The sequence below is a fragment of the Dermatophagoides pteronyssinus genome, unplaced genomic scaffold, assembly GCF_027571235.1.
Source record: "Dermatophagoides pteronyssinus isolate colony J.1.1.1.1 unplaced genomic scaffold, Derpt_VIB-CSIC_2022.12 sq0001, whole genome shotgun sequence".
NCBI classification, from domain to species: Eukaryota; Metazoa; Arthropoda; class Arachnida; order Sarcoptiformes; family Pyroglyphidae; genus Dermatophagoides; species Dermatophagoides pteronyssinus.
In genome coordinates this window covers 3,259,817-3,287,269 of record NW_027461525.1, presented here as the reverse complement: position 1 = coordinate 3,287,269, position 27,453 = coordinate 3,259,817, and the positions used below count along the sequence as shown (strand labels likewise).

The following is a 27,453-nucleotide window of genomic DNA, read 5'->3' as shown; positions in this document are numbered from 1 at the left end:
GATATTGGTGGCATCATTAAATCACATTGAATTGTTTCAAATTTCAACTATCAAGCCAATCATTTTTTTAATTATTATTTTTTTCTCATAAATTTGATTTGTTGTGTGTGTATGTGTGTGTTTGATTCTGTTCATATCCATAAGTGAGAGAAAAAGAATTAAAAGAAAAAAATTGAAAAATGCAAATCAAATAAAATGAATGAGTAAAATATAATATAACAATTATAATAATAAATTAGACTGAAGTTTGTTTGTATTCTGATTGTTTTGAACAGTGAAGAAAAAATGATTGTTTAATTAATCCAGATTTTAAATAAATTATTTGTTTGCCGGGAATTCGATGATGGAATTGATTTTTTTTTCTATAAAAGATTTCAATGAATAAATGATTTTAAAAAACAAACATCAACTGATTCATTATGTGATCAAGTCAGAAGTAATTTTTTTTTGAAATTCCAAAAATTAAACAGACTTTTATGTGTCAGTTGATAAAACATATCTTTTGAGGATATTCTTTGAAGTTTGTGTGCATTTGTATGTGTGAAATATTATTGTCGATCAATATAGAGATGTGATGAACAAAATGAACAAATAATCAGCAGCATTAAAAGGGGGCATCATTAATTTTCCGATTAATATTGTTTTGATTCTTCGAAATCAATGAAATCTTTTTTTTTCAAAATTAACTTCGTTGTAATTTTTTCACTTGTTTCGAGTCCAAATCTCCATAGTATTTTTCACTAGATAAATGAAACAAGAAATAAAAGAAGTTATAAATCAAAAGTGAAAAAAAACAATTTAACATGAACAGGATCTTAGATTGACAATGTGTGTAAATTTGTAAACAAAAAAAATGCTAGCATGGAATACTAAAATTGATGATGATGACAAGAAAAAACTAGGTCATTGTTTTAGCAATGTTCAATATCACAATTGACAACCGTGTCACATTATTATTCACACAGCAGAGATACACAAATACTGACCAACATTTTGGGACATGATCATGAACAAAAAAAAATGCCATTGGCATCATTGGCAATCATTATTGTTGACTAGATTTTCATCTTAAATATCATCATCATTTCGATTTGGAGAAAAAATAATTCAGTTTCCATTAATCTTTAAATTTCTGATCCAACAATGACACTCGATGGTGATTTAAGATCGTTGATTCCTATTGATTTTAAAATATTCATAGATCCTTATCAAATAGAACGATCTTCATATTAATTACTTTCATTCACTCTTTTTTTCAAAAAATAATCATCTCATTTTATCTCAAAGTTTCTTGTTTAAAAATCTTATCATTGACAACTATAAATATACAACAGTTTTCGCTATGTTTAGTTGGAATTTCTTAGGCAAAGGGGTTATAAATTTATAATTACCATCCAGGTACATTTTCTGGATCATCACATTGAAGCGTATCGACGTTGAATACAGTTCCAAGGCTACAACCTATTTTTGAATGATAAAATCAAAATTTGAGATTTGTTATAATTCATATCTCATCGACAATCACTTACCGTAAGGACGAGCAACACCTTCAATGCAGACATAAAATTTACGACAATCGGTTGGATGAGCATGTCGAGTATAATGACCGGGCTGATCGGTTTCAGTTGGATCTGGACAAACAAAGCCATCGCTTACTTCTATATTGTTGAACATTTCCAAGATAAAATAGACAAAATCAATAGCATTAGCCTTACTATTCTTTTAATCAATTAAATAAAAAAGACTAACCTGATTGATCACAACGATCAACATGATCAGCCCAAACACATACACGTTGATCATCATCATAGGCTAGACCTGGTGGACATTCATATCTTGAAGCTTCTCCATTCCAGCATGAATAGAAAATTCGACAATTGGATGGATCAGAAAAAATACCGTATAATCGTGGACAATGAGGCGTACTTATTGGTGGTTCTGTTAAAAGTAAATAATGATGGTTAATCAAAAAAAAAAAAAAGATTATAACTAGAGTATTATGTCATACCTAGATCAGATCGATCACCACAATCAACAGAAAATGGATAAGCACAATTTTCACGTCTCGTATCAGAATCATCGAACACTAGACCATTACCACAGGTTTTCAATGTAGCCGTACCTGTTTTTCAAACATCAATAATAATAATGACAAATAATTAGAAAATTAAAAGTTTAAAATTGAAATTCAAAAAATGAACGACTAATTTCAAGCAAAAATATAGTTACCATTATCACATGCCCAATATTTGTCACAACTTTTTAAATGTGGATAAAATCCAAAATCGTCGAGACATTGAAAAGATGATCCACCACCAAGATGAATATTTGGATTAGATGGTTGGAAACTATTTTGATTCAATATGGCTCTTGGTGGTTGTGGTTGCTGTGCTGGTACAACTGCCGGTGGCTGATATGGCAACGATGATGGCTGATTTGATGAAGATGGATTGAATGAGAATTGTGGTGGTCTTTGGCACAAAACTATCAATAATTTGATTAGTTTTTCAATTTGGCTAAAACAACACAAATATTTTTCACAACTTACCAGTTGAAGTTATGGCGAATAAACAGGCCAATATGATCGAAAAAGGAGATTGAATCATTTTTTGTGATTAATTTTATATAAAAATTCTGTAAAAAAACAAAAATTTTATGAAAAAAAAACAAAAATTATTGAAAGAATTTAAATATTCATCGATTAAATCGAATCGATCCCACTTTAAACAAAAAACACCCAATGATTGACCGACTTTTTTAAAAATTGTATTCAAACAATATACAACAGATATGACTAAACTTACCAACTGGGAGATATGAAAGAACGAATGAATAATTTTTTTGCTGCCTTTTTTTCTTATTTTCACACAATTTTTGGTAAAAAAAGTTATATTCGAAGTTATGGTTTCATTCAAGCGTGTTTGTATGGTATTCTTGTATTATCATCATCCTCAACATCGACGTTTTTTATTATTATTCAATGATAGATTTGGAAAAATTATATATAAACTCGTTGACTGAATAAAAGAAAATCTTGGATTTTTTAAAATCATCATTAATATTCAAAAGCTAGAAAGGCGTTTAACGAGATCAGATTTCAGTAGACTATGTTTTACGAAAAGAGAACATGACTCTCTTTTGAAACTTGAATTTTTTTTCTTGTGTATCATCGGAAAATAAATACAAAAAGGTTGAATGATGATAAGGTGATTCAAAGATTCGACCTAAAAGAGAGAGAGATTGTGCCTTCTTCCTTTCGCCTTCATTTTATTGTTGTTTCGTTTGTTTTTGATTTGATGATTCAAAAATGAAAGCAATCGAATATCCGAAGAGAAAGCAGGACACACAAACACACAGATATTTATGAAGAAAGAGAGAATATTTGGTGATAGAAATTTGTATCGATGGATGAATATCCGATCATTTGAAATGTACAAAGTGGACATTTTTTTAAATGATTTTTTCTGTCTAAATAGAAAAATTATTGATTGATCAATGATTGATCTCATTTTCTTGGGTCATCATTGTCAGTGAACCTGAATCAAGTCTAAAACATGATCAAATTGACCGACGAAAAACTACACACACCTCATCATTATCATTAGAATGAAAAGATATATTCAATTATTGGTAAAATTTATGTGAAAAATGTTAAGATAGCAGTAGCAATTATCTTGGGCGATACAAATAAATAAGAAAAAATTTTAATTTTTTTCTTCGTTAAATTTTCAAACTTAACTCTGAATGATATTTGGAACAAATAGAAAAAAAATTCAGGAAGAAATATTTGTTCATTTTATTTTGTTGTTTGAATGTTTTTACAGGTCCCTTCACAACTGATTGTTAAGTGTGTGCGGCCACCGAACGTAACAGATAAAATGGGAATTTCATTTTTTTTATATTGAAATATAATTTTTTTTAGTCCTCAAATACAAAGGCACAGACAACCACAAACGGGCGTCATCATATGCAGAATAGATATAAATTAGGCTAGACACTTCGACAGGTAAATATTTGATCAAAAATTTGTTGGGCAAAAAAATTCAAGTTTTTTTCAAACACACTTATGAAAAATAAGAAATAAAATTAATAAAACTTACAGATGATTAGATTGAGAAAAAGATTGCAGAAATACACACACATAAACGTAACACAAATATCAAATCAATGAACAACAAATAACAAATGAAAAGTGTAGAGATCAGAAATGTTTATAGTGAGGATTTATGAATCAATTATTTGTCGAATATCGAAGAAAAAAATAATAATTCAGAGATCATCCACATTATAAAAATGGTACAAAAAAAAGAGTTGATCAATCATTTGCTTTTTATATGACCAGATCCATGTTTCATCTGTCTTTTTTTAAGGATTTTCTTTTGCAAAAATAATTTTTGAAACACCCATCTGAAAGATTATATATTGTAATAAGGTAAGGAAAAAAAGCAAAAAAGAGAGATAAAGAAACCAATCCTTAATATATGACCAATTGGGGAGAATTCATTATTATGAATGAAAAAAGTCTTGTTTTTTAATTTAAACAGAACACAATAATGATTCTTATTATGATGATAATTATGACATTTTTGGCATTTGCTTGAATCCAAAGAAAACTACAAAAATATGAATTCAATATTTAAGAATCGTTTCTGAATAAATGTAAATTTATGTTTTTATGTTGTAATTGTTCATAGTGAACAATCACGAAATTGTATCCTAAAGACCTTTTGGCCTGGATGTTCTATTCGTGCCCATGATTGTTTTGATGTGTCATGCGATTCAATCAAATTCATTCTTTCATTCATTTTAATTCAACTAGCCAGGTGATGATGACGATGAGGTCAATCAACTTTTTTTAGGCACCATATTTATATATTTTTTGATATTATCCAATGATAATCATTTATAAGTGAATGTGTAGGAGCCATCATCATATCATCATTTGAAATAAGCGACAAATATCACTATACTTTCCGATAGTAACGGAAAGGAATACTTAAAGCGAAAAATAGAAATGGAAAATAAACCATTAGGCTTAAAGTTTGATTGTCAAATAAAATGATTATAATGAACTTGTCTATTATCATCATCATAACAATTCACATTTATTATTTTGCATAGTATTAAGTAGACATAAGGTTTTTTCATCATAAATGAATAATAGAATGGCATGACTTTGAATTTTTTTCTCTTGCGAAGTTACTAAACTCCATATTGATCACAAACAATGGAACAAAAATACACATCATACATTTAGTTTCTATATTTCGTGATGAAAAATATGAAAAAAATTGACCAATTTTCTACAATTATCGAACCCTTCGAATATTATGATGACCATCATAGTCATAAGAATTAAAATTAAAATTAGTTCAGATGTGATTGACCGACAAACAAACAAATGCCTGTATACAATGGTCAGATTTTTTGAGGGCTAAATCATCATCAACATAATGAATCTAATCATTTTTGCCTCATATATGATGATCACATTAAGTAACAGTAAACATAAAGAATTCGGCCATGGAAATTGGTGGCGGTTATTTTTATATCTTCGTTCATTAATTCGTTGTTTTCGACCATTCAATCTGTCTATCATTCAACCAGTCTGTCGGTCACTCAATCAGTCAGGTGGTTTAGGATTGATTCACATTCGCGTGCAATTTAAAATTTTGAATGTTCATTTTTGGAAACTGTTTGTTGTGACTAAAATAGTATATTTTTCATATATAGCTTTTTTTATTTTTTGTTTTGATTTTCTCATTCATAGCAAGGCAAACATTGCCCGTACGGGTGATTAATTGACCGTCCGGAAAGATTAAGGTCATCATTGAATGTTTTTCTCATTTTTTCTATTCGTATGTGAATACCTATCCAATAGCATGACTATCATTGGAAAAAGTTTTTTTTATCTCTTGGACTCTAATGAAATAGAAAATATCATCCTTATCATGATTTTGATCATAGCCAAAGGCATCATATAGAAATCGAAACATATAAATTTAGAAACAAAAGAATAGATATCTGAATTTATTTCTATGAATAAAATTTCCATTTCGTGAGGTTTATAAAACTTGATCCTTCATATAAATTCACACTTATATAACACATCAACTAACAATCATTTCATTGGTTGTCCGTTGTTGGAATCAAAGGTTTTTTTTTATTTTGTTTTAACATTGGCCATAACATTTAGGTTGATGTTAATCGGGTTTTTGTTCGTTTGTTTCGCCAGTTTTTTGATCGAATCTTTGCTGTCCAAAATTAGAAAAAAGCAATCAACAAATGAAATATCTTATTCTATTTTTATTATGATGGATATCATAAAAATCATGATACATCGCTGACCCTTATGAACAACATATATAATGGTTGGCCTTTTGAAAATTTTTCCTTTCTTTAAAAAAAAATTTTTGACCGTCAAATTATTTATATTAGATTATGTAAAATTTAGCCATTTTGAACTTTATTAAGCAAAAGCATTTCCATTATTCTCTTATGAATATGATATAGCCCATATTGGAAAAACAAATGTTTGATGACTAACGAAAGACTAATTTGGACTTAAAATAATTTGATTTTATTTAGCTAAAATAAACGAATATATGATTAATTCGATTCAAATATATCACATTTAAATATTACAAAAACTTAAAGTGTTTGTTTCAGATTATACAATATTTCTTCGGCTTTTGATAATGTTTCATCTTTTTTGATGAAACAAAAACGAACCAAATTTTCTGCCAAATATTTATGGTCATCCGAATAGAATGCACTCATCGGTATTACTTGTAGTTTCTGTTTTTGAGAAAAAAAGATTAATTTTATAAGATTATATACAATTATAAAAAACAATAAATTACTTTATTTTTTGACATCCATTTGACAAAACGATAATCTTTAGTGCCAGTTTCAATAGTTAGATCTACTTTAGCGGCCAATTTTTCAAAATCAGCAACAATAAAATAACCACCTTCAGGTACCGTTGGAATCATATCGACTGATTTCAATATTTCAGCTATGCGATCACGTTTTGGCTGAAGTAAATCGACCAATTCCGTCCAATAACAATCTTTTTGACCCATACGGTCGATTTCTTTTTCGAATCCAATAGCAAGCGCTTCCTGTATTGGTGTTGGACATGTGTAAACACAATTCTGATGTAATAATTGTAATGGTTGCATAAGGTGTTCGGGTCCATAAGCCCAGCCTATTTTCCAACCGGTCACTGAAAACGTTTTGCCAGCCGAGCCAATCGTTATAGTACGATCCCACATATCAGCAAGTGTGGCTTTATAAATTCAATAAAATAAATGTTTAGTAATGCATGACAATCATCATATAACACCGGGTGTGTGAAGTCAATCAATATGAATTTTTATCTATTTTTTGTCAAACGCCTAATCGACCTGAAAAATTGAATTACCAATAATCTTTTGCTTTGCTATGATCATTATTATTGATATTCATAAGAGACAGTCACACCTTAGTTGTACAAACCTACCCATACGGATATGTTCAGTTCCTGGATAGAATAACCATTCATAAACTTCATCACTGATGACTATTACATCATGTTTCTTGCATAATGTAGCAATCTGTTCCAATTCATCACGAGAGAAAATCTTTTTTGTTTGGGAAGTGCACATACAATAGGAAAAAATTTATGGTGAAAATTTTGAATTTGTCAAATAATTGATAGAAAATAGACAAACCTTTCCGAATGGATTGTGTGGAGTATTCACAATAATCAATTTGGTTTTTTCATTAAATTTTGATTCCAATTCGACAGGATCCAACTTCCAATCTGCACTCGTTATAGTTGATTGATCATTTTTTGACACATCAGATCGTAGGCGAAGCGGTATGAACACTGGTCGGGCACCAGCCATTCGTACCATTGCTTCATAGCAATCGAAAAATGGTTCAATAATGATCACTTCATCTCCTTCATCAGTTAATGCCATAATAGATGAATAAAGGGCTTCATAAGCTCCAGATGTAACTAATATTTCTTTCAATGGATCAATAGGTCTTGCTTGCAATTTAGAATAGAGTTTGCTTAAAGCATTCACTAATCGCGGATGTCCCTACAATAATCGACCAATAAAAAAACAATTTTATGTTGATGAAAAATACAACAACAATTTTAATATGCATACAAATCCTCTTGTATATTGATTGAGAAACACATTATCACTTGTTGTGGCTTGAGCTAAAGCATGGGTAACCACTTCGGGTGCAGCAAAATCTGGAAATCCTTGACCCAAGTTTAATGGTTTATATTCGATGGCCAATTTGACGAAATCATTCCAAACACTTTCGGTAACACCGTCCAAACGTTTGGCATTTATTTTTTTGGCTATTGAAGACATTGAACGTATCTAAGAGAAAAGTTTAGTTTCAAGAATTTTATTGATTTAGTTTGAATCGAAATGAAATAGTTTTGTGTTTTAAATTCATTAATGACCTAACACTATGATTATTATGAAGAAATTTAAAATTAAATGAAAATGTATTTTTTGAATATGCTAAATATGATTGAATGAATTTGGTTAATAAAATATGTTTTGTTTCAACTTATTGATGCCTTTGGAGTAATCGTCGTAATCGATGATAACAATGGTAGCGGTACGAATGTTGATGTAGTTTTTGGCTTTGAAGTCAAACTATGAAGGTTATAAACAAATGGTGAAAATAATGTCTTCTTGCAACGTAAAAAGATTTTTGTGGCCTTTTTTGTTGTGAAAAGTTGTTGAACTTGTCCGGTAGGATTTCCGATTGAATGCCGAATTGATAATAATAATGTATTGACTGACACCGGTTGTTTTCTCACCGCGAACATCGTTCAGTTGATTTAGTTAAATGAAATGAGTTTCTATCGATAACAATAACGATGTGCCTCCATAATAATATAATTTTGGATAAAAACAAATTCAATAAATAAAATCATATGATTTTCAAATGATTAAAAACGACTGATAACAACACCATCTAGTAATTGTAAGTTGAGAAAAAAAATTTAAATTTTTTTAAAGCGCCAATTTTTTTTATTGTAAATTTATTAACAAATCTAATTTATTAAGAAAAAATTCCATTTTTTAAATTCATGAATAAGTGAAAAATTTAATTTGTGAAGAGTAATTCTTGCGTGGCAATATTCGTTTTTAATTGCTGCTGTTCGCCTATAATTAGTGAAATAATTGATTAATTATTTTTGAGAAAAAAATAAAACATTTTAAAACATTTACATAGTTGCACTGAAAGAGATGGTTAATCATAAATGATGGGTTAATTTTTTTTAATTGTTAAGTTTAGACTAGTTCTTGAATAATAAGAATTACTATGGTGTGGATTGAATTTGCAGGAAATAAAATTATTTTTTTTCAATTTTTGTTGATGTGAAAGATTTGAAAAAAATTCTAATTGGAAAAAGATTAGAAAAATATTCAATTAACACTGAAACTTTTTTTTCAATGAAAAAATCAAAATACTTACAGACTTGTTCGTCATCAAGATGAAGTCCTAAACCAAGATGATAAAGCCATGTTCCCAAAATTCCACCAATATGAGGAGCAATCAGACCACCAATCAACCAATATAGATGACTATGCGGGGACCAAACTTCAGATCCATAACCGATCATCCAAGCAAATAATCGTGCCGGTATATCACGAGCCGGGTTCAAAGCCGGGCCACAATTCAAACCAAAAGCAGTGATTAAACCGGCAAGCAGAACAAACAATGCGATTGGTATTAATGGTTTAGGTGTATTAAGATTTCGATGATCAACAATACATAAAATGCCCAACATTAACAAACCACAGCATAGAATTTGATCAATAATTGCACCGGTAAGTGTTAGATGATGACCAGGATGAGAAGTTAGAATGCCAGCAGTCGAAGTAGCGTTGAAGAATGCTGAACGTACGCCACCATCAAACACGGTTATGGCAGAATAATGATTCATATAGGCTGAGAAAGATAAATGATCAAATCAGCTATTGTGTTTATAAATCAAAAATAAAACCGTACCCACTGCCGTAGCCAAAAATCCACCAATATATTGTGCAAGGAAATAATGAAAAATTTTCCAAAATGGAAGATGTCCCAGTGCCACCAAACTGAGCGTAACGACCGGATTTACATGACCACCGGATAATCGAGAACATCCATAGAAACAAAGCATCAATGCCATTCCAGTCGCAAAACCGATAGCCAGCTAAAAAAGATTATTCCATTTTCTTATTGTAGTTTTAGCAAACAGTATTATATAGCTGATTACTTACAACATCAATCTTGTGTGGTTTGCTCAGAACTTGTACGGCAATCGAACAATCACAAACCAACTGAAATAAAAATTTTTGTTTCTAGTCTTTATTTTAAACAATCGAATTGTCTTACCACAAGAATGAATGTGCCAAGCATTTCGGCAAGAAATTCACGAATCGTTTGATTCTGAATTCGATAAGAATAAAGAATGACACGATCTTGAGCCATTTTCGTTATTGCACAATTCGTTCTGAAAATACAAATGCGTACAATTAAAAAAAAGTATTTAAAGTCTGTTCGACACGACAATAAAATCAAAACTACGTTTAATATGTGGACAATTTGCGAAGATCACCACTATCAGCATCGTGGTTGTGATTTTCATTTTTCTTCATACATATCCATTTACACTTTTTTCTGCAATTTATGATATACGATCGATTGATCGCAATTGTTTGGCGTTGATGTTGTTGTCTGTTTGTCTCTCGAATGTCATCGGTTTTTTGATTTTAATGTTTTGATTGCCATCGATTAACAAGGAATTTGAAAAAAAACTTTTTTTCTAAATCATCATTTTCATCAATGTATTAGTCAGTGACATTCATATAATTATCAGCATATTTTGATTTTTAAAAAAATTCGCTTCGATAATTCATAAAATCAAAAACTCCGTAATCAAAGTGGTTTTCTCGTAATTTGATACCCTTATCATTGACGATGGCGATTGTTTCGAATAAAATTAATCATTTCTTATTTTCATTCTTTGTAATTTATACTTATATAAGAAATATGAATCCCCGTATGAATCACATGAACATCATCATTAATAATGGCCGTAAGGATTTACTTACCGATATTTTCGATATTTTTGTCGTGTTTTTATCGAATAGTTGAAAACAAAACACTAACTTATTGAAAAAAATTACAATCGACTTGTTTGAAGTAAAAGGTTATCTTTTTTTTCTTTATTTCATTCACTGATGTCAAATGTATCTTACATTGATCAAAAATAATATAAAATAATTCCCTCTCTAGTTAAATTAGAAATGATATGAACAATTTATACGGCTTTTACGGTTTATATTACAATGACTTTTTTGACAGTATGATTGTTTCATCAGAATAACTATTACAAGCTCGCTTGATCATCCAACCATTTATAAAATGAACTTTTGCATTCTTTACTTTTGTTTGAATGTTGTAGACATACAAAAAAAAGTCTATTCGGATTTTCCTGTTAATTTCTTCATAAATTAAAAATGAAAAAATTCTTTTATTTTTAGACTTTTTCTCATCAACTTCAACTTGGTTGTTATTGGCTATGTATCCTTAATTGGATAAGGATACCACACACAAATACTAATAGATGTTGGTTGTGCGAAAAGAGGATTCTATACAAACACACAAAGCCCCGAAAGATTATTTCATCATCGTCATCCACAATATTAACGTTATTATTACAAATATTGTTGCTATGGAATGTTTGTTTTATCATTCATCATTTTATCATTTAAAAATACAAATATCCATTGTTCTCTATAGACGAACCATGTATCACCGGTTTATAGTATTCATCATGATGAATCCGAGCATTATACTCAATAATTTTTTTACTAACCTATTGAGCGATTGCATAATTGATATGTTTTAATGTAATTGATCAATCATATGATGATGATAATTGAATTTAGATTGGGCGGCGGTAATCTTGGAAAACACACCAATTAAAAAATGTGTTTTTTTTGTTTCTATTGTCTGATTATTATGAAATGATAATTTGCCATACAACGATGATCAAAAATTGCACAAAAGGGAAGAAAAAAAAACTTATATACAGGAATAATTATCATCAATGAGATGAGGATTTTAATATCAATAAGTTCCTCGGAATCAAGCAGGGGAAGAAAACAAATAAATTACTAATATTGTAATCATAAATCATTTTGTTGAACTTTTCCTCGAACTTGTCATTGATGATTGTTTCGATTTTTGTGACGATAATGAAGATGTTGCTGGATTTGATCCTGATGCTGCTGCTGAAAACGCAGCTGAAGCTGACGCAGAAGCTGACGCAGAAGCTGATGCGGATGCTGAAGACGAAGCTGGAACTGAAGATGGCGCTGGAGCTGATGCTGATGCGGATGCTGATCCTGAAGATGGATGAGCTGATGTGGCCAAATCTTGGCTTCCGGGTGAATATGATGAATGTTTGCTACTTGCATCTTTGCTTGAAAATCTACCAGGTTTACTGTTGGCATTTGATGCTTGAAGTGATGAGAGTTTTGATGAACTTTTTTTGCTAGCTGCTGCAGATCCTCCTGACGCTGAATTATTTTTCGCTTCAGAATGCATACTTGAAGCCTGTTGATTACTTTGTGCAGAACCTTTTCGACTTCCTGAAGCAAAGGCTGGAGCCATTGTAGGCGATACAACTTGGGGACTGCAAGTTGATTCACGAGAATTACCAGAATTAGCTGAAGCATTCGACAAAGTATTGTCGTTATCATCAATGAATGTTATTTCATTGAATGATCGAATATAGACCAATTGATGTCGTTCTTCATCAGATAATGTATTCAAACGGGCTAAATCACGACGATGTGTCATGACAAGTATAGCATTCAAACCGGCTTCTTTAGCAGCATTACATTCGGGTACCGATTTGGTTAGAAACAAAACCTGATCGGGTGTCAAATTTATTTTCGAACAGACAATCTTATATGTTGCCGGATTATCCAAAGGACCAATAGTATTATCAAAGTGACCATCAATCAATAGGTTAAGATCACCATGATTTGTTTTAGCCATAAATCGTTTGGTTGCTTCAATCCAGCCATTGCTCAGCACATAAAGTTTGATATTCTGTGTAATACGCCAGTGTTTGATCTGAATAGCAACATCCGAATAAACTGGTGTTTCAATTTTATCCCGATGATAACCATCAAACCACATATGTAATCGGAAAACATTGATAGCCGCATTATCACGCAATTCATCCAAACATTTGGTCACATAAAGGAGAACGGTTTTTTGAATCTCTCTTTTATCACAATCAGCATCAACCACAACTGGTCCGCCATCTTCACGGGATTGTTTACGTAACAATTCAATATCACGTTGTAAAACTGGATTATCCCAATTATTATGTAGATATGTTGTGCAATTCAATTTTATATATGGAAACAGTATACTATCCATGAAATAAGATTTGGTTGCTGTACCAGATAAATCAAAAAATATGGCCTGTGGTCTTCGTACTTTGATCGGTCCCATCGTTGTCAATAGAGAAACACACGAGGATAGAACAAGTACACATACAAGCAAACAACACAAATAACACGAATAAAATTTAAATAAAATCATATTTATAAATCAAGCAAAGAATTCTAAATTAAATTGGAATTTCAAACAATTGTTTTTTTCAATAAACCCAGACTAGAACATGAATGAAAAACAATGAACAAACAAATTAAATGTAACAAGCCATAATTAAATTAATGAACAAATCAAATATTCTTGGATAAAATATGAATGATGAGATGACAACGGATATGACATCACTTGACCGATATTTCCTTCTTTTTAGAATTAGTGTTATCTTTTTTTCCTTCTTTTTCCAATTGTCGACCAAGATATTCCCAATTTTGTACCATCAATTTCTGCACGCACAGTAAAGCTTCGTATCGAACGTTTGCATCTTCATGTGACAAAAGATGCATGACCAATTCTTTACCATGAAGATTTTCAATTACCCTTTTGATTATAATTGATTAATTAGTTATAATGAACGAATTGATATGGAAAAAATGATTATTTTTTTTAATACTTACACTTTACCTCTAGGATAGTGGCGAACATACTCGCCAATATCATGTGCAGCAACGGCCAAAACCATCGGTTCGTTAGATGCTTCTAATAATCGAATCAATATTTTTAATAATTCATAGTTTTTCTCGTTCAAACGAGCAGCATTTTCGCGCCAAAATTTTTCGGTAGTATGTACCGGAGACCATTCTAGTCGTCCTGAACGAACTTCGGTAGAATATTCATCAAACGATGATAAATCTTGAATTGATTCTTGAAGTTTTTGATACAAGAACTCTATATCATCTATGATATCAGGATCATCGAATTTTTGTCCAGACTGTTGAAGGATTTCCAAATGTTTAAGCACTTTACATTGAACTAATGTGATGGCATTTTCACGTGCTATTTCAGGCTCATCTTCGGAAGGTTTTTCAATTAGGTTCTGTTTAGATTGTAAAAAACAAAATTTTAGCTCTGAATAGAAAAAATAGTATAATTGAAAATTGAAAAAAAATTGACAATAAAAAATCAGACTCATTAAATCAGTTTTAGGTTTTGCTATCAAAATAATTTCAAGCAAATAAGTGATATGCATCATTTTGTCAATTTAGTTCAAAAAAAATTAAATGTTCTCAAAACATACTCGGAATGTTGCCAATATCATTCGAATGACTTTTTCTTTTATCGATTCGGAAAGAATGTCGGCCAGTTTTGGAATAGCGTTGTATCGATTCATTTTCATTACTAAATGTTTATCGAATGTACAGACCCACACACAAAATATTAGCTGATATTGGATTTGGAAATTGCTACAATTGCCGAATGAATCAAAAATGGCAGTCAATCCGTTGAGATTGACGAATGTTTCACGATATTCATCAATGCGTAGCATCAATTGCAAACATCGGGCAATTGTTTGGATATAATCAGTGTTCTGTAGGACGAGAAAAATTTTCATTCAACACATAAAACCAATAAATGATATGATTTTACCGCTTTGATCCGTTCGATTAGCCAATTAAAATAAAGAGTTAGGTCACTCGATTCTAGTCGATTTTTGGCACTCCAACAAGCGCTTTTGGAAATCAAAAGAGAAGTCTAGTCAAAAGAGTTATAAATCACTGTACTATAAATGATTTAGTGAAACTGACCATATTCTGGATGAATTCATCCTCTCTCAATAGTAATGGGAAAAAATGTTTCCAAAGTGTTTCTTTATGTTTGGAACAATAAGTGTGAAAAATTTCGACGCGATTTCTATCCTCAAGAAACAATTCATCAATCAAGCATAGTATATACTGGATTGTTTCATCTTTTGAAACCGTCGACAACATTGTCAAAAATGTTTCAGCCATTTCCATTGCATGTTGTTGCACGAATTCTGCACGATTATCAGCAGTCACTTTTTCATATAAGGTAATGAATTTAAAATCTCGATCGGAAATCATCTGAGAAGAATGATAGGATTGCCAGGAGATACATTTTTGACGAATATCGTTCGCTTTTTGATGTAACAACGATGTGGCAGCGACAGCAACTATGATAATATAAAAAATGGGAGTTTTTGTCAATCCAAACAGTTTATTTACCTTTGATGTCGCTTTCATTGGACATGACACGTTCCAAACGTGATGATACATCCGTCATGTTTTTTTACGTTTTATTTTTTTGATTCTGAAATAATTTAAGAAAATTATGGTCAATTTCTAACCTTGGACTTCAGGTTCGTAAAAATACGTCGAGTGAGCAGAAATATACTCAATTTTAGAAGGAAAGAGTGTGCGCGTGTTTAATAAATAGTCAATTGCCAAATTCATACATTGAAAATCGAAATACACGGAAATTGCAAAAAATGATTTTATTCATTCACAAAGGAAAAATGTGCCCCAAATTTTAGCAAAAAAATGATAATTTGAAAATTCGCATCAGATGAAACAAAACACAAAAAAGGGTTATTTGATATTCCACATTGTAAATATTGCATTCAAAACTGTACAGTAAATCGAAATCGGTAGGAAGACAAATTAGAATATAAATAAATTTAATTTATCTGATGAATATGACAATGATCAATGATGGTTGACATTTAATCTGATTATGAACATTTTCAAATGAGATTCCAATATGATGTCATTGTTTATTTATCCAAGGAGGGCTTATTTTGATCAAGATCAACTGCCCACAATGATGATGATGATGATGATGATGATGCAATCTTGTGGCAAACCCAATGCCATATCGATACTAGAAACGAATTTAATTTGGATTTTTTCAAAGGTTTCTGTGCCTGCATCTTTTTTTGAATTGCTATGCGTTGAGATAATTTTAATGGTATCATTTTCTGGAACTTTGTTGCTAACGGTCACTTAAATGCAGATATATATCGACCCCTGTATGTGTACATAGGAACACTCGTAGGTGATTCATTGACATTGTCAAAAAATCACAATTCGTTTGAAAACAAATGAGAAAATTCAAATTTTATTAATGGTTTCAATTAAAAATGATCTATAAAAATAGAATTGAATCTGTATTTGAATTCGTCGACAAAATTCTACACGTGTTGCGATGAGTGGCTCAAGATGATTATCGTTAGAACTTGGTAACAAAATTCGAATGCTACGATAATATTTACTGAATTGATGACATAATTGATCGATAGCGGAGATTATTTTGCTAATAGAATTCATTGTAGACTGATAACGATGAAAGATTTCTACAATAAGAGTTTCGTTCAATGCTTGCAAACGAATCATGTAAATCCACATAATTGTCCATTCGAATTCGTTTGATAGAAGAGTGAAATTAACATTATTTTCCGCAATCTGTGAAAAATTTGAGCGAAATTTTTCTACGATGGATTGGATTCTTGCTAAATTATAATGAACAAATATTGATTGATTATATTTTGATCTGATTTGTTCAAGGTTGTTTAATTTTAATGTTTTATTAGAAGACGGAGAAAGTAGTGTCCATAATTCCATAGTCTTTATGATTGAATCTAAATTCTCTAAATCAATTTTATCATTAGTGATTAGTTTTTCATTTTAGTGATCACCTACCTTGAGAAACTTGGTCACTGTCAATAACTTCATTCTCCTTAAGCCAATGCTTAAATTGTTCATAAGATTGAATATGATTACAATAATCAATATCGAAAACAGTTCCTATTTTGATCACCTTTATTGTAAGATTGGGTAATTTTTCACTAAATAAACGTTGACAACAATTCACATGGTAAGATTCATTTTCAAGAACCGTAATGATCACACAAACATTATCAATGATTTTTTTATCAATCTTTAAATATTCGAACAAATATGAATGTATTTGTTGAAAATATTTGCAAGATTCACTGAGACCAGTTTCATCTATTTCAAAAGATATAAGGAATTTATCGAATTCTCGTGATTGAACAATTTTTGCATTGGTCATCGAAGCGAAATTCTCGATGGTATAAACAAAAAGCTCTGATCTTCGTTGATTAAAATAATTTGTAGATTTTGGATTTAATTTGATCAGAACAATCTTATCAAAATAAGTATCAAATGACGATAAAAAACCATTACCACTATCAAATGTAGAATCATCTAACAATATAGAAAAAGTTGTTGGACGATCAAATTGAATGTCTAATGTATTCAACGAATGAGTTATAACTTTTATAGGCAATATGAAATCTTCGGAAATTTTAAACAATTCGATTTCCAAATTCGATAATAAAGGCCACCATGAACAAAGATGACGATTTCGAAAAGATAATCGAATGTCGAACGGTTGTTTCGGCGAAGTTCGCCATTCGCATTCGATCGTAAATTGTTTATTAGAGTCGATATTATTAATAAGTAAGGGAAATAAAGAAGTTCGGAAATGGCAAGGTGAAGCTATGATGCGATGATAACAAGCGAAACGATTCACCGACAATAAAAGTTGTTCGAGAAAAGTTTTAATTAAATGAAACATGATGATAAGAAGTTAGAGTAAAAAAAAGTCAAATGAATCACAAATTTAAAAAAAGAAAAATGGAAAAAATCACTCTTGAAGAACTGGTGGTAAATTGGAGTTATGTCCTTCACGATTACGAGCAATTTCAATTGCCAAGAATTGAGCACGTGGTACAACAATTGTATTTGCTTCGTTATAATCAGAATAAGAATTCAATCGCATCAATGTAGCGAAATTAAAATCCTCCATTTTGTCTTTCATGTTGATACAGAATTCTCGCCATTGTTCTTTGGCTTTTCATAATAAAAAATAACATTAAAATAAATTCAATCAGGTTTCAATGTCACTCACCTTCATTCGATTTTATCATTTCCTCTGTCAAGGATTCAACTTTCAAATCGGGAAATTGTTTTCGAAACTCTTCATAAATATAGTTATCGTTTGGAGTCAATCGAATCACATCGGAAGTTTTAATTGAAGTTATCAATTTATAATACGCTTCCATGTGACGAATAGCTGTTGACATCCAAGCAATTTCAATGTTAGGATCATTAACAAATTCTTCTGCCGGTCGACAAAGAATCTCGCCTATTGAAATTTCTGGTTTCTCTGACTCCTGATTTGATTGCGGTGATTCTTCGGACATTTCATTCGCTATTATCTGGCTTTGGTTCTGAGGATCATCCGACTTGGATTGAGACATTGTTGAACGAAATCAATGTAAGTTTGACCGAAAAATAAATAACACGTGGAAAAATTTACACAATGCGGAGTTTATACTGTTCAAGTAATATATTAATTTAAACATGAATTCTAATAATTATTATAAGGCTAAATATAAAATAAAATAAAAGGAAATAATTCACTTAGATTCAACGACAACAATTGAATTATCAGTAGAATCACTATCAGAAACATCAGTATCACTATTTAAATTTGGAACTTCTTTCTGGGCCAGATATGATTCAAGTTTTTGTGCTGAAGCAAGCAACAAACCCAGGTATGGAACTGATGGTTTTAATGGACGAGAAGTATATTCAGGATGAAATTGTACACCAACAAAATAAGGATGATCACGTAATTCCATGATTTCCATACGTTGCATGGTTGTGTCTTTCCCGACAAATATCATTCCAGCTTTTTCCAACTGATCAACCATATCGATATTTACTTCATACCGATGACGATGTCGTTCGAATACACGATTATTTTTTGGATTATAAAGTCGATAAAGAATAGAATCCTTATTAACAAAAATGGTTTCTCGTCGACCAACGCGCATAGTACCACCAAGATTTCCACCGTTATGTTCGGGCATTTCTATCACTACTTTTTCTTTAGCATCAGGATTTTGTTCTTGGGATTCCGCATCTTTAATTTCAAGCTCGTTACGACAAAATTCAACCACAGCACATTGAAACCCAAGGCAAACACCTAAAAATGGTTGTTTTTTCCGTCGTGCATGCTCGATGGCAAGAATTTTTCCCTCGATACCACGATCACCAAAACCTCCAGGCACTAATAATCCATCGGCTTTGCAAAGCTGTTGCCATGCTTCATAATACTCGGATGGGTTTTGCTGCTTGGTCGTTTCTTCTAATGATGATCCTTCGATATAAAAGATTTGTAACCGCCGATTGATGGCCAATGATGCATGATTTAAAGCTTTGACAACAGAAGCATAGGAATCTTCCAGTTTCGTATATTTGCCGACCAACGCTATCGATACCGTTTTCAAAAGACGATCATGACGTTCAGCAAGACGACGCCATTTATGCAAGAATTTTGTTGACGGATCCAGCTTTAGGGTTAATTTGAATTTTTTGCAAAAATAATCTATTAGACCCTGTTGGACCAATACTAAAGGCACTCGATAAATCGATGCTTGATCACTAAGACAAATGACTTGATCTGGATCGACATGACAATAATTAGAGATTTTTTCCTTTACCGATTCGTTAATTGGTTCTTCACTTCTGGCAACAATCTGAAACAAAAATAAGGATTAAATTGACAAAGAAAATAATAAGTTCACTCACCAGATCAGGAGACAAACCAAGGGCACGAAGTTCTTTCACAGACACTTGTGTTGGTTTTGTTTTGTGTTCGCCGGTCGATTTTGGTTTTGGGACTAAACTTACATGCACACAACAAAAGTTTTCCGGGCCTTTTTTTCTGGCAAATTGTCGAAAGGCTTCGACAAATGGCATTCCTTCAATATCGCCAATAGTTCCACCCAATTCAATAACACATATATCAGGCACTTGCCCCGAAGATTCATCAACCACATCATTATGACGATCATCACAAACAGCTAATGGCTCTGTTACGGGTAATTTCGCTACACGTTCTATCCATTCTTGAATTTCATTTGTAACATGTGGAATGATTTGCACAGTTTTACCCAGATAATCACCACGACGTTCTTTTTCAATTACATTCTGATAAATTTTTCCTGTCGTTATATTGTTATCACGATGAAGTTTTATGTCCAAGAATCGTTCATAATTGCCAAGATCTAAATCTACTTCACCACCATCGTCTAAGACAAAAACTTCGCCATGTTCATATGGAGAAAATAGTGAAGCATCAATGTTGATATAGGGATCGATTTTGATGGCTGTCACAATAAATCCCATACTTTTTAACAATGTTCCAACTGAACTCGATACAACACCTTTGCCAATGCCGGAAATCACTCCTCCAGTTACTAGAATATACTTCATGATTCAGATAATTCGGTGATACGTTTAGAAAAGTTAAATTAATAAACAGAGAAATTCGAGCAACGTGCTATTTGGATTTAATCACGCGCGTTTTCTATCTTGGCCGTTTCAACAATTCACAGAATACGTATCGAATGTGAAAATATAAACACTGAACTTTATTTGAGATTTGTTTGGGTTTATATACGGTAGCCTATTTACACCCAGCAATCCATATATCTGCAATATTGAATCATGTGATTTTAAATTGATTTCGTGTTGATATAATTTTTGTTGATTTACGTTCAAAAATATCGAGTCGGAAACCAAAAATAATGTCTGTCGTAATCGAAACAACGATCGGTGATATAACAGTCGATCTTTATATTGAACAACGTCCGATGACATCGAAAAATTTTCTCAAACTCTGCCAAATGAAATATTATAACAATTGTGTATTTCACTTTATTCAACGTGATTTTATCGCACAAACAGGAGATCCTTCCGGCACCGGTATGGGTGGACAATCTGCTTATTCATTAGTTAGTGGTTCAGATGAAAAATCACGATTTATCGAAGCAGAAAAGAAGCCAAAGTTAAAACATGATCGTCTTGGTCTCATATCCATGGTAAATAACGGCGAAAATTTACATGGATCACAATTTTTTTTCACGCTTTGCGACTCACTCAATTATCTTGACAATGTTCATACGGTTTTTGGAGAAATCACCGAAGGTAATGATGTGCTGGTCAAATTAAATGATACAATCTGTGATGATAATCATCGACCCTACCAAGACATAATGATCACTCATACAGTCATCCTTGATGATCCTTTCCCTGATATTGCTGGCCTGAACATACCTTCAGAATCACCAAGAATCAACCTTGAAGAATTGATTGATTCTGATCGAATCGGAATCTGTGAAGAGGTAATGGAAGATGGTAAAACTAATGAACAAGTTGAAGAAGAATTAAAAGATAAAGAAGCAAAACAACGTGCTCTGGTTCTAGAAATGATTGGTGACATACCAGATGCCGATGTTAAACCACCTGAAAATGTTCTTTTTGTGTGTAAATTGAATCCAGTCACTAGGGAAGAAGATTTGGAGATAATATTTTCACGATTCGGAAAAATTGTAAGTTGTGAAATAATCAAAGATCAGAAAACGGATGAATCCTTACAGTACGGGTTCATTGAATTTGATCGTAAAGAAGATTGTGAAAAAGCTTATTTTAAAATGGATAATGTTCTGATCGATGATCGCCGAATTCATGTTGATTTTAGTCAATCTGTTTCCAAAATAAAATGGCAAGTATCAAATGACAATTTTTTTCCATTAAAGAAAAAAGGATTTAATTGTTTTTTTACAGGCGAGGAAAAGGTCGTGGTGTCACTTTTATAGACGATGACCACCAAAGTCAAAGTCGAAATCAGGCCAAGTCATTAGAGTATGTACAATCATTGTCATCTTCATCAAAAAGTAGAAATCATAGAAGTAGTCATCATCATTCTCAATCGCGTAATACGGAGCCGATAAAGGATAGACGAAATCAAAGGGATAATCAATTAGATTCAAGAAAACGCAGGCGAGAAGATAAAAATGATCGAAAACATTCATCAGACCAACATCGATACTATCGTGATGATGATGATAATTATCGTAAACGTTTTTCACGAGATGGTCATCATCATGATCATCATCATCATCGATCATAAGACATTCATCTCATAATGGAAATAAACCTAACCTTGGATAGGAGAAGATTTTTTCATGATCCTTGAATTCCAAAATGAATTCATTCAAATACTTAATCATATTCTTGGCGAAAATTAAAATAAAAATGTAAACTGAAAAGAATTTAACTGTTTTCTTTCCTTTACTTAAAATCGAAATTCATTGTATTTGAGGAATTTCGATCAGTTATGAAAATTCTAATAACTATTCATTTTCATTGTCATTATTTATTATGTTAGACATGTCATGAACAATGTGAACAATTGACATTCCAATGATGTTCATTTTTATTTTCAATAAAAAAAAATATTAATAATGAATAAAGTTATGTGATTATTATTAAATATATTTTTCCCTTTCATTGGTTTGAAAATCTTATGGAATTCCATTTCTACCTTGTTTATTATTGATGAAATGAAAACTGTCTTGAATATAGATGATGATGATAATGATGGCGGTGAAAAAAATAATCCTTGATCATTGTGTCGATGGATATCAAACTGATCAAATCGATTTTCAATGTTATCAATATAGGGTTTTCGATTGAATTTTTTGCCATTGACTCAACGACAGAAACTATCAGCAATAATCCTCAAGGCAACAGATGAATGCGGATGATAGTTTCAGTAGTTCTTCCGATGAATCGTCTTTGATAGCCACCACACCTCCTCTACAACCACAATTTATTTCCGTACAGCCATCATCATCATCATCAGTTAATCAAAAATCTAAAAAACGAAATCCAGGTTTAAATCCAACTTGTAATCACCGATTGGCTTCATTGTCTAAAGATGACGATGATAGTGATGAAGAAGACGATTTATTTCCATTAATCGATTCAAAACAAGAACAACAAACATTTCGTCTATCATTGAATAAAAATAAACGTAGTCGTCAAGAATTTTGGCTTGTCTGTAAGGCATATTTTGCCATAACATTCCTCATGACTGCATTAGTTGCACTATTTTTTTTATTTTTTAATCGTTTAATTTTAAACTCCAATGGATCAACTTCCATTACCAATCAACAAAGGTTACAAGATGATGACAATAATTTGACAAAATCGAATTCATCGATATCAACTTATCAGATCAATTTGGATATCGATGATCATTTCCATCTATTCTGGTCGCCAGATTATTTGGACGAAACAATTTTATTTGAATTGAAACTTAAACTAAAAACCAATTATGATTGGTTCGCTTTTGGCTTTTCTGACCATGGATCCATTGCAAATGCCGATCTATGTTTGATCTGGACAGATAAACGTCGAAGATTGCATTTAGAGGTTAATTTCTGTGTTAATTGTGTATTAATCAATTGAGTAAGTTAAATTTTTTCCAAGTAGGATGCCAAAACTGATAATAATAGTATGGTGATTATCAAAAATCATCACGATCATCAATCAAATGATTGTCAATTCATCAAATCTAAACATGATCGCCAACAAAAAATGCTTTATGTAGCGTTCCGGAGATATTTCGATACATGTGATCCTGACGATTATCGAATCGATGTAAGAATTAAGATTTTTGCATTTTAGATTTATCATTTCCATGTCTCAATTTGAACCGCACAGAATGGCACCACTCATATGGTCTATGTTACTGGTCGTGGTCCATTATCTCGATCAGAAGGATTACATCTAATTGATTATCAACATGGATTTCAGCGAGCACAGCTATTGAAACCACCTCCTTTAAATTCGAAGTCGAAAACAAAAATTAGTGATGAACAACTTCAAACTTTAGATTTTTTAGTTGATAATGTTACTATTCCGAATGTTGAGACAACATATTGGTGTACGTTGATTAAATTACCCGAAACATTTAAACAACGAATTCATATCGTACAATATGAAGCCATCATAAATGAACAAAATAAAGATATTGTACATCACATGGAATTATTTCATTGTGAAGTTGATGCCAAAAAGAAACTGCCGCCATGGAATGGTCTTTGTCACGATTCAAACATGCCAGAATTATTAGAACAATGTAAACGAGTTACAGCTGCATGGGCTTATGGCGCTGGAGTGAGTATTGTTTTTTTATTTCATACATTTAAATTAAAAGGGAATCCTTGTGGATATTAATATATTCGAACTTAATTAGCCAATGATTTATCCGGAAAATGTTGGACTACCAGTTGGTGGAGAAAATTATTCCCTCTACGCAATGATCGAAGTACATTACAATAATCCAGAAATGAAAGCTGGATCTGTAGACAATTCAGGAATAAGAATCCATTATACTAAAAGATTACGACCAATCGAATCCGGCATATTAGAGATTGGTCTGGAATATATTGATAAGAATTCCATTCCGCCGAACACATTGATGGAATCACGAGGATATTGTGTATCGGAATGTACGAGGGTTGGTTTACCACCAAATGGTATCACTATTTTTGCATCCCAATTACACACTCATCTGACTGGTGTTGGTACTTGGACTGAACATGTTCGTGGTGGTATTCAGCTACCTGATCTTAATCGTGACAACCACTATAGTCCACATTTCCAAGAGATACGAAAACTTCCTAATGGTGGCGTACACGTTTATCCGGGTGATGCATTGATAAATGTTTGTCGTTATGATACACGAAAACGTACACGTATGACTTTTGGTGGTTATGGTATTTCCGACGAGATGTGTGTCAATTACTTACATTATTATCCACGTAGCAATCTAGAAGTTTGTAAAAGTTCGATCGATACCGATCATCTGATGAAATATTTTGAAACAATGCGAATAAATGAAAATCAAAATACATCAATACATTATTCTGTTGCAGATAATTTTAATAATATTCATTGGACACCTTATCGTATACAAAAATTGAATCAACTTTACCAGACGGCACCACTATCTGTTCAATGTAATCAATCATCAGGACAAAGATTTCCGGTAGGTAATTGCTTATAATGGTAAAATTTAAAAAATAATAGTAATAATATGATGTCTTTATTTATAAATGAAAATAATATCAAACTTATACAGGCACACGCATAGTTGAATACAGAGAAGAAAAAATCTAGAGACAAGTCTTTGAAAAAAAATTCCGGAAACATATTTCCGCCATTAAAAAGGATGAATGAATGAGATAATAATAATAATAATAATAATAAGTTTACTGAAAGTATTCTCAGAAATACATGGTCATAATAATAATTGGACTTCTGAGTTTTCAATGATTTTTTTTTGTGTGTGTGTTTCTTAACAAGATTCAACAAAAAAAAAGTTGCCTTCACCCGAATTTAATTCCAACAAAAACACACACACAAAAAAAATCCTAGATCCAATTTACAACCGTAAAAAAAAGATTCGATCAAGAAGGGTAATAAACTTGAATCCGGTATTCGGTCATTGCATCGTTTACTATGAAATGAAAACTACATTTGAAAAACATGCATACATTCTTTTATATCTTTCCAATATCAGAATTGTTTGAATTGAGACATTTTTATTACACACATTCAACCACTTGGATAATATCATTCGATATTTTTTTTACTCGATTATTCTATACGAACATGACGCAATTGAAATTATTATTATTATTATTATTATTATTTGAATGTCAGTATCAAAAGGGTTTGACTATTATTATTATTATTATTATTGAGGATCCTAGAAACCCGATTGAATTAATTTCGATGATGAACAGAAAAACTGACAAGTTTAGTTATCGTATATATGTGTGTGTGTGTGTCTAATCATCTCATAATTTAATTCCTTGTTTCAATTTCATATTAATGTTGTTAAGGACATCCAACATAATTCGAATAAACTATTGTTAGAATTTAACTCATTCAATTCGCATCCACACTAATCAATTGATTTTGTCATTTTGTTTCAATTTATATTATTATCATCATCAACATCGTATGATTTATGTTTTGGATGGGGGCTGATATTATTTGTAAATGTAATTGATTTTGAATCTCAAAAACAAAAAATCTAGGGTTATTGGAATGGAATCCCGTTGACCACGGTGATACAGAAACCAATAGATCAGGCGAAGAATGCGACCAATAATCGTTGCCGTTGGGTATTGAAAAAATTTCATCCTATTAATGGTGATGATGAAAATGATTTTGACGACGATGATGACGAAAGATTCATGGATAATGATGATGATAGCGAATATGATGATAATGACGCCATGAACACTATCTGGTATCGTCGAAGACAACATCAACGTAGGCTGCAACGTAAATGGAAACAATTGCCATCGAAATTGAAACGATCAGATTTCAATGATCATTCACAAATGATTGTATGATCATTGATGATTATAATTTAAATGATATCAGATATTCATTCTAAAAACATTTGATATGTTCAATAAACAACAAAATTCCATCAAATTCGATTATCATTATATGAAAAAAAATGTTACATGCGAACACGATATATATTGTTTTAAATTTTATTCATACATTCTATAAGATTCAAAGCATCGATCTATTAATTAATTACTATCAATTAGAAAGACAGAATTTTTATTTTACCATTATTGTTATAATTATCACTATAATGTTGTTGTTGTTGTTGTTGTAGATGATGTTAATCGATTTTGATTAAAATTTGAACAAATAAAATTGATTAAATCGAGTTTTTTTTTGTATGTATTAAGATGAAATTCAAGAATTTTCATCAGTTGAATGATGATCAAGTGAATATACATTGAAATACCATTTTCATTCGTTATCCTTTTAATGAACGAAGGTTTATAATTTAAAAATTTTGTCAGTTAACTTGAAGAATCGGTCGATTTGTGTTAATTTATAACGGTTTTTTTTAACTCAAACTCAATTATACTATCTGAATTTTTTTTTCTTTGATCATTATAATAACATGATGTTTTATAGACTCGTGTAAATCCTTAGGTTGAAAATATTAAATTACAATCAATACATTCCATATTATAATTGACATGCAGTCGTTGATCAAACCTATATTCACTTCATTTACATTATA

General features: G+C 31.3%; 10 protein-coding genes across 16 annotated transcripts; 2 read left to right on the top strand and 8 right to left on the bottom strand.

Annotated features, from left to right (window-relative positions):
* Positions 1 to 48: 48 nt before the first annotated feature.
* On the bottom strand, positions 49 to 4,245 carry LOC113793301 (protein obstructor-E-like). 2 transcript variants are annotated; one of them, XM_027343314.2, is made up of 8 exons: positions 4,101 to 4,245; positions 2,549 to 2,634; positions 2,230 to 2,484; positions 2,009 to 2,122; positions 1,750 to 1,938; positions 1,530 to 1,658; positions 1,392 to 1,461; positions 49 to 740 (listed from the first exon to the last, which is right to left on the bottom strand). In XM_027343314.2, exons 2-8 carry the CDS (start codon positions 2,604 to 2,606, stop codon positions 683 to 685), a joined length of 873 nt encoding a protein of 290 aa, XP_027199115.1. In that variant the 5' UTR covers positions 2,607 to 2,634; positions 4,101 to 4,245; the 3' UTR covers positions 49 to 682. The 2 variants fall into 2 exon arrangements, with proteins under 2 accessions (XP_027199115.1, XP_027199114.1); XM_027343313.2 differs by lacking the exon at positions 4,101 to 4,245 and adding an exon at positions 2,805 to 3,017.
* A 2,312-nt stretch (positions 4,246 to 6,557) lies between these two features.
* On the bottom strand, positions 6,558 to 8,948 carry Kyat (Kynurenine aminotransferase). Of its 2 annotated transcripts, none has more exons than XM_027343306.2 (6): positions 8,591 to 8,948; positions 8,163 to 8,384; positions 7,716 to 8,090; positions 7,505 to 7,625; positions 6,864 to 7,291; positions 6,558 to 6,798 (listed from the first exon to the last, which is right to left on the bottom strand). In XM_027343306.2, the coding sequence occupies exons 1-6, from the start codon at positions 8,843 to 8,845 to the stop codon at positions 6,652 to 6,654; spliced, it is 1,548 nt and encodes a 515-aa protein (XP_027199107.1). In that variant the 5' UTR covers positions 8,846 to 8,948; the 3' UTR covers positions 6,558 to 6,651. The 2 variants fall into 2 exon arrangements, with proteins under 2 accessions (XP_027199107.1, XP_027199108.1); XM_027343307.2 differs by having other exon boundaries at positions 8,581 to 8,695.
* A 73-nt stretch (positions 8,949 to 9,021) lies between these two features.
* LOC113793300 (aquaporin-3) lies at positions 9,022 to 11,922 on the bottom strand. Of its 4 annotated transcripts, none has more exons than XM_075823091.1 (6): positions 11,891 to 11,922; positions 10,405 to 10,522; positions 10,290 to 10,349; positions 10,036 to 10,222; positions 9,499 to 9,975; positions 9,022 to 9,185 (listed from the first exon to the last, which is right to left on the bottom strand). In XM_075823091.1, exons 1-6 carry the CDS (start codon positions 11,905 to 11,907, stop codon positions 9,127 to 9,129), a joined length of 918 nt encoding a protein of 305 aa, XP_075679206.1. In that variant the 5' UTR covers positions 11,908 to 11,922; the 3' UTR covers positions 9,022 to 9,126. The 4 variants fall into 4 exon arrangements, with proteins under 4 accessions (XP_075679206.1, XP_027199111.2, XP_075679229.1 ...); XM_027343310.2 differs by lacking the exon at positions 11,891 to 11,922 and adding an exon at positions 11,124 to 11,280; XM_075823114.1 differs by lacking the exon at positions 11,891 to 11,922 and adding an exon at positions 10,670 to 10,692.
* A 190-nt stretch (positions 11,923 to 12,112) lies between these two features.
* Positions 12,113 to 13,635, bottom strand: LOC113793298 (enolase-phosphatase E1-like). Its single transcript, XM_027343308.2, has one exon. The coding sequence runs from the start codon at positions 13,633 to 13,635 to the stop codon at positions 12,211 to 12,213; it is 1,425 nt and encodes a 474-aa protein (XP_027199109.2). The 3' UTR covers positions 12,113 to 12,210.
* VhaSFD (V-type proton ATPase subunit VhaSFD) lies at positions 13,621 to 15,851 on the bottom strand. Its single transcript, XM_075822644.1, has 6 exons — positions 15,669 to 15,851; positions 15,231 to 15,616; positions 15,073 to 15,177; positions 14,723 to 15,013; positions 14,103 to 14,521; positions 13,621 to 14,025 (listed from the first exon to the last, which is right to left on the bottom strand). The coding sequence occupies exons 1-6, from the start codon at positions 15,724 to 15,726 to the stop codon at positions 13,830 to 13,832; spliced, it is 1,455 nt and encodes a 484-aa protein (XP_075678759.1). The 5' UTR covers positions 15,727 to 15,851; the 3' UTR covers positions 13,621 to 13,829.
* A 681-nt stretch (positions 15,852 to 16,532) lies between these two features.
* LOC142645737 (uncharacterized) lies at positions 16,533 to 18,042 on the bottom strand. Of its 2 annotated transcripts, none has more exons than XM_075822831.1 (2): positions 17,142 to 18,042; positions 16,533 to 17,089 (listed from the first exon to the last, which is right to left on the bottom strand). In XM_075822831.1, exons 1-2 carry the CDS (start codon positions 18,040 to 18,042, stop codon positions 16,554 to 16,556), a joined length of 1,437 nt encoding a protein of 478 aa, XP_075678946.1. In that variant the 3' UTR covers positions 16,533 to 16,553. The 2 variants fall into 2 exon arrangements, with proteins under 2 accessions (XP_075678946.1, XP_075678984.1); XM_075822869.1 differs by having other exon boundaries at positions 16,533 to 17,080.
* On the bottom strand, positions 18,010 to 18,815 carry LOC113793302 (protein PBDC1). The gene is made up of 2 exons (XM_027343315.2): positions 18,376 to 18,815; positions 18,010 to 18,317 (listed from the first exon to the last, which is right to left on the bottom strand). Exons 1-2 carry the CDS (start codon positions 18,725 to 18,727, stop codon positions 18,112 to 18,114), a joined length of 558 nt encoding a protein of 185 aa, XP_027199116.1. The 5' UTR covers positions 18,728 to 18,815; the 3' UTR covers positions 18,010 to 18,111.
* Positions 18,782 to 20,901, bottom strand: Ctps (CTP synthase). The gene is made up of 2 exons (XM_027343305.2): positions 20,064 to 20,901; positions 18,782 to 20,011 (listed from the first exon to the last, which is right to left on the bottom strand). The coding sequence occupies exons 1-2, from the start codon at positions 20,748 to 20,750 to the stop codon at positions 18,887 to 18,889; spliced, it is 1,812 nt and encodes a 603-aa protein (XP_027199106.1). The 5' UTR covers positions 20,751 to 20,901; the 3' UTR covers positions 18,782 to 18,886.
* A 45-nt stretch (positions 20,902 to 20,946) lies between these two features.
* LOC113793299 (peptidyl-prolyl cis-trans isomerase-like 4) lies at positions 20,947 to 22,816 on the top strand. The gene is made up of 2 exons (XM_027343309.2): positions 20,947 to 22,041; positions 22,104 to 22,816. The coding sequence occupies exons 1-2, from the start codon at positions 21,065 to 21,067 to the stop codon at positions 22,447 to 22,449; spliced, it is 1,323 nt and encodes a 440-aa protein (XP_027199110.2). The 5' UTR covers positions 20,947 to 21,064; the 3' UTR covers positions 22,450 to 22,816.
* A 116-nt stretch (positions 22,817 to 22,932) lies between these two features.
* Positions 22,933 to 27,022, top strand: Tbh (Tyramine beta hydroxylase). The gene is made up of 5 exons (XM_027343272.2): positions 22,933 to 23,756; positions 23,817 to 23,984; positions 24,048 to 24,503; positions 24,583 to 25,377; positions 26,435 to 27,022. The coding sequence occupies exons 1-5, from the start codon at positions 23,073 to 23,075 to the stop codon at positions 26,753 to 26,755; spliced, it is 2,424 nt and encodes an 807-aa protein (XP_027199073.2). The 5' UTR covers positions 22,933 to 23,072; the 3' UTR covers positions 26,756 to 27,022.
* Positions 27,023 to 27,453: the final 431 nt, after the last annotated feature.